This window comes from Oryza brachyantha, chromosome 7 (assembly GCF_000231095.2).
Source record: "Oryza brachyantha chromosome 7, ObraRS2, whole genome shotgun sequence".
Lineage (NCBI taxonomy): Eukaryota > Viridiplantae > Streptophyta > Magnoliopsida > Poales > Poaceae > Oryza > Oryza brachyantha.
In genome coordinates, this window is record NC_023169.2 from 14,722,914 (window position 1) to 14,729,240 (window position 6,327).

At 43.6% G+C, this 6,327-nt stretch overlaps 1 protein-coding gene across 1 annotated transcript; it reads left to right on the top strand.

The window, feature by feature from the left end:
* Positions 1 to 3,271, top strand: LOC102713379 (tubulin alpha-3 chain). The gene is made up of 5 exons (XM_006657814.1): positions 1 to 217; positions 1,099 to 1,313; positions 1,400 to 1,599; positions 2,163 to 2,671; positions 2,788 to 3,271. Exons 1-5 carry the CDS (start codon positions 105 to 107, stop codon positions 3,101 to 3,103), a joined length of 1,353 nt encoding a protein of 450 aa, XP_006657877.1. The 5' UTR covers positions 1 to 104; the 3' UTR covers positions 3,104 to 3,271.
* The last annotated feature ends 3,056 nt before the right edge of the window (positions 3,272 to 6,327 follow it).

Consider the following 6,327-nt stretch of genomic DNA (forward strand, 5'->3'; position numbering starts at 1 on the left):
AAGAAGAGAGAGAGAGAGGAGAGACGGAGGCCGCTCTCTAGACAAGGAAACGAACCGCGAGGAGAGGAGAGGAGGAAGGAGGAGGAAGAGGAAGGGAGGAGAAGATGAGAGAGATCATCAGCATCCACATCGGCCAGGCCGGGATCCAGGTCGGCAACGCGTGCTGGGAGCTCTACTGCCTCGAGCACGGCATCGAGCCCGATGGCACCATGCCCAGGTGATCCCTTCCCTTCCCTTCCCCTTTCCCTTTCCCATTCCGGCGCGGCCTTGATCCACGAGCAGACGCATTCTCTGTTTCTTGATCTCTCGAGAGTCACGGCCGCGCCCACGCCCGCGCGCGCGTTTTCCGGCTCCCGATCCGCTACACGCGGTTTGAATCGCGTCGAGATCTCGAATTTGAATTTGCTTTCACTATTTTTTTTGGTATCTTGTGCTGTTTTGGTTGCTTCGGCGGAGCGAACGATGTGTTGTAGAACTGTAGGTTTGCAGCCTTCCGTTTGTACTTCTCGTTTGGACTCTGCGACGTGGTCTTGGCGGAGCCTTGTTGTTGGTTGGTGCATTTCCTTGCCGGTTGGTGAGAGATTGCAAAGACAGGACGAGCACCGTACGTCGGACGAAGGAAATTTTCCGGCCGTAGTTTTTTTTCTTACCATTTCGCCTGCTTGCTGGTGCATTTACATACAAAGAAATGTGTTCGGTTTTTTGGGCAGATTGTATATGGGGGCATGCATGTGCAGTTCTAGATCTGAAGAATTCACCCTCGGGTGATGTTTGTATTAAATAATGTCATAGAAAAGCTCCGAGTGTCAGACTGAGCGCACAGATCGTCCTAGATTGCTGAGTTAAATCTGGATCAATATTAAAAGCGGCATCCTCCCCTGTCGAGCGGGATCTGTCTTGCTGGTGAATTGGTGTAAGAACTGGGTAGATTATTGAGCCATAAACAAATCTGCTAATGCTACTTTGTCTGATAATTGGATTCTCCTGCTTGCTGCAGCCCGCTTCAGTAGGCAGACTAATTTAGTTGCTGCTGCGTTAGGCTAATGATAGGAATTATCAATCCAGTTCTGAACATTGTGTTGTTTGCTCTGGGTGCAGTGATACATCGGTTGGCGTCGCACACGATGCGTTCAACACTTTCTTCAGTGAGACAGGTGCTGGCAAGCATGTGCCCAGGGCCATCTTTGTCGACCTGGAGCCCACTGTCATCGATGAGGTTCGCACCGGCTCCTACCGTCAGCTCTTCCACCCGGAGCAGCTCATCTCTGGAAAGGAGGATGCTGCTAACAACTTTGCCCGTGGCCATTACACTGGTAATTCGGTGGAGTTTCACGACTGTCGTAGAAGTATTATCTATTGCAACCGTGGATGTCTGATTCTCATTGTCTGTGAAATGCAGTTGGAAAGGAGATCGTAGATCTATGCCTGGACCGTGTGCGCAAGTTGGCAGACAATTGCACTGGGCTGCAGGGATTCTTGGTGTTCAATGCTGTTGGTGGTGGAACTGGATCAGGACTTGGTTCTCTGCTGTTGGAGCGTCTCTCTGTTGATTATGGAAAGAAGTCCAAGCTTGGTTTCACCATTTACCCTTCCCCCCAGGTATAACTTCATCTGATCCATGTTGGTTATACTCTCTTTAGAGAAAAAAGAAATATGAAGTACTTTATGCATAGTTCTGACTGGAAACTTGAAATCCTCAGACTGGTGTAGAATTGATTTATTTATACGCCAGATTAGATATCATCTGTGTTACACTATTTTTTTCTTGATCTTGTGGGTTGTGCATGGCCTATATTGATTATTGGATCTGCCTACCATTCTCTTATTAGTATGTGTACTAAACAAACCTCTGGCCTGGCTGGTGGGGATCTATTTTATGACTATGCGATATTCTTATCTTATGTAGACTCTTTAGTGGACTTTTATGGACTATTAGTCCTCTTGATGAAGTTTACAATATCATGCATTGCATATGAGCCAATATTATCCTATAGTGTACTGTACTACCTTTCCATGTGATGTGGGCCTTTCAGCTTGTTCATGTGATGAGTGGGTTTGCTGTGTCTTAGCTGTTGTGGGGACATTGTGGGTAGAGTTGTTGTTCAATTATTTAAAGTTCATCATATCATTATCTTTTCATCTTATGCCACTCTGGTTTGCAGGTCTCAACAGCTGTTGTAGAGCCATACAACAGTGTCCTCTCCACCCACTCCTTGCTTGAGCACACTGACGTGGCAGTTCTCCTAGACAATGAGGCTATCTATGACATATGCCGGAGATCCCTTGACATCGAGAGGCCAACCTACACAAACTTGAACAGGCTCATCTCACAGATCATATCCTCACTCACCACTTCCCTGAGGTTTGATGGTGCTATCAATGTCGATGTCACCGAGTTCCAGACCAACCTTGTCCCATACCCTCGCATCCATTTCATGCTTTCATCTTATGCCCCTGTTATCTCGGCCGAGAAGGCTTACCATGAGCAGCTTTCTGTGCCTGAAATCACCAATGCTGTCTTTGAGCCATCAAGCATGATGGCCAAGTGTGACCCAAGGCACGGGAAGTACATGGCTTGCTGCTTGATGTACCGTGGTGATGTTGTTCCCAAGGATGTCAATGCCGCTGTTGCAACCATCAAGACCAAGAGAACTGTCCAGTTTGTTGACTGGTAAGCTGTCCTTATCACTAATTTGGTTGCACTTATTTTAATCACAGGCAACCTATCCACTTGTTTATCAACACCTGATTGGCTAACCAACTGATTAATGCTGCTCCTCTGCAAAGGTGTCCTACTGGGTTCAAGTGTGGCATCAACTACCAGCCACCCTCTGTTGTCCCCGGAGGTGACCTGGCGAAGGTTCAGCGTGCTGTGTGCATGATCAGCAACAACACTGCTGTTGCTGAGGTTTTCTCGCGCATCGACCACAAGTTCGACTTGATGTATGCTAAGCGCGCCTTTGTGCACTGGTACGTCGGTGAGGGAATGGAAGAAGGTGAATTCTCAGAAGCCCGTGAGGACTTGGCTGCTCTTGAGAAGGACTACGAGGAAGTCGGCGCCGAGGGCGCAGACGACGAGGGCGATGACGCAGAAGACTATTAGTAGCTGGTTAATAAGTAGTTCTCCGGTTAATGATTGGCTTGTTCAGTATACTCCGGTCCCATTGCATTGCATATTCCTGTCATGTGTGTTTACCTTTTGTCCTGTGTTAAAACTGTTGTTAGCCCCCTGTTGGCCATGATTGTTCATATCTTCCCATTTTGCTGTGCATTGTTTCTCGCGCCCTCAAGCTTGGTACATATGCCATTCTGAATTGAATTGCAAATATGTGTGTCCTCGCATTGTCCAATGGAGCTATGGTTACTTTATAATCTCTGTGCGGTACACGTATATGAAACATGAAATGCTGAAACAACACTCTGGTAACTGCAACTTGAATATAGTCTGATGCTGGTAGAAGGATGGAGGCACGAGACGTTCATCGGTTCATGGACTGGTTTACAGCTAGAAGGCAAATACTGTACGGCAAGAGTTTGCTGGTGATATTCCCTTGCTTGTCCAACGAATCCGGTGTCCAAAACTGTCCACGTGCCTATATATATATATATATATGTCTAGATTCATTAATACCTATATAAATTTAGGATACGCTAAAATATCTATATAAATTTAGGATACGCTAAGAAATCTTGTATTATAAAACGGAGGTAGTGCATGTTTTGATATTGGTTGATCCGTACAGAATATGGGAACCAAGCTATCTGGCGGCTGGCCACCGCCAGTGGATATCTGCTGGCTGGGATGGGACTTTGTTTAGATCTGGTAGCCAACAAATCCGGTTCCCAAACCTAGAGATACTTGAAACAGGATCGGTCCCGGTTTCTGAAGTTACATGGTACTCTAGTTCCAAAGTCCAAACTATTGCCTTCATTTTATATTATAAGATTTCATGTTTTTATCTAGATTTTATATGTGTTAATGAATCTAAACACATATAAAACATAAACATTGATACATGAATGAACCTAGACAAACATAAAAAAATCTTATAATATATAACGGGGAGTATATAACTTAACCACTGTCTATTACTATCATCCTCATCGTTTTGTTAACAGCTTAGAAGCACAAATAAAAATTAAAATTTTAAAACCTAGTTTTAACTTTATTTTGAGATTTTTAATTTTAATGTAATTTATATTATAGCATTTGTTTTTTATACAAAGGAGTTTGGCTATACAGTCAATGCCAAAATTTGAATGAAGGTAGTAGTTAAGAATATGTATATCAAAGTTTTATTCATACCGTTTACAACTGTATAGTTATGTTGTTAGCCATTGTGGAGTTGAGTTGATAGTCGAGGCTAGCTCTAAGGTGAACTATTGCGGCAAATGTGCAATTCGTTCATCGCCCTCGACTACCAAGAATTCAGCGGTCGGACCACAACGCATCCACAATTAGGAGTGGAACCAAAATTTTTTTAAAAGTCCTAACCTAATATAACCTTAACTATTTTTAGGATCTGGATGCAGTGACATTGTTCCATGATATTCTCGGTGATATTCTGTCACTGACATATGAGCCCTACATATGTCTAGATCCACGTGGTGTCCGCATGTTAGTGACAGAATGTGACCGAGAATATCACGGTGCTATATTACCGAATCCACGTCCCTATTTTTAAGAGGATCCTAGACCCGGGCCTATGACTTAAGCTCTCCTAGGCCTTCGCCCCTACCTAGAAGGAGCTCGATTTAAGTCAGAGAGACATGGGTTGCTGACAGCGGTGGGCTCACATATCAGCCACTCTGACTTAAGTTTAAGTCAGAGGAGCCTGTTCCGCCCACCATGGTTGTCTGTCCATCCGGTGACCTGATGTGATTCGCCGTCGTACTAATGGACGAGATACGATAATGTATGGCAGTAACATTTTTTTTTTTGGATATAGTGAGTTATTGGTCTTTTTATACATCTCTCCGACTGGTTAGCCTTAGCCACTACTAATTTATCACGCATTAGCTCAATTGCTGAATTACTTTATAAGTGCAATTATAATTAATTTAATAGTAGAAATATTGACATGGAAAAATGTTTGAATTATCTATACAGTAGAAATTTTCATCCATAAGTTCTAAGTGATAATCTCACCATAAGAAAAGGGGTATCCGCATATTCCATACACGCAACCAACCAATCAAAATCATTTTAAAACCATATTTCTCGTGCAAACAACCAAATATGATTCTATAATAGCCAAGCTAATCTAGTGTGAGCAACCAAACATCTGCATACGCATGAACTTAGTGTCTTAGTCAGGTCATTCTTAACCCGGATGGGAGAGACGGACCAGGCTAAGCGCATACGAGCAACCAGCTACAGGCTGTGAAACAGAGGGAGCGGCTGTGTTGTTTGGGCCGGCCTAGCCGCGAAAGCATCCAATCCGCGGGTCGTCTCGGCCCTGAAAAAACATGTCGGGCCGCAGAGCATCCGCCGGCTATTTCCCGCGCGTACGCAAGTATACTTGAATATCAAAGGCTCAGGATTAGCTGAAGCTGATACGGTGGATCGAGCTCAAAGGCTGAAAGCTGTGGTGGTTACGTTACGGCACAGCAGCTGATCCGTTGTCCTGGACCTTGTGTTTATCCGAGGAAGGAGGCTGGGGCTGGATCGGGTTGGTTTCACAACGGTTCAGCGTGGAGTTTTCTGTACTGAAACACCGCCGTTCGTTGTCGTAATAGTATTGGGTCATGTTTTGGCATTTTGCTTTGAAAAAGCTAAACGAAATATTTGCAAACAAAAAATAATATATGACTATAAACTTTACATACATGTTTCTAGCGATCTGAAAGCAAAAGCAGAAAAATAAACTACAATGGAAAACCCCCCAAATCACTCCAAATTTAATGTTGAAAATTAAAATTTTAACTTATAAGCAGAAGAAAAATCTAAAAGATGAGACATTATTCTGTCATGGTTTTAAAATGTGACGATAATTGTCGAGCCTTTTGAGTTCGCACCTTGTCAAAGAATTTAAATCACAAGCAAAACAAGCACCCTTGACCCTTGCAGATACTCTTCTGTCCAACAAAGGATGCGACTCTAGATTATAAAATTTGTCACACATAAAATGCAATTCTAGAGCACCACTAGTATTTATCTTACCAATCATCTCCAATTTAAATTTCTCTGAGTCTTACCCCAGCCATCCTCATACTCCCCAGCCATGTCATTCCTCCTATCTACCAATATGTCGATCTGAATATTAGAATTGAATTATTTTTATGGACAAAGGGAGTATCTCAAACCCCCAAAATTCCAATGGAATT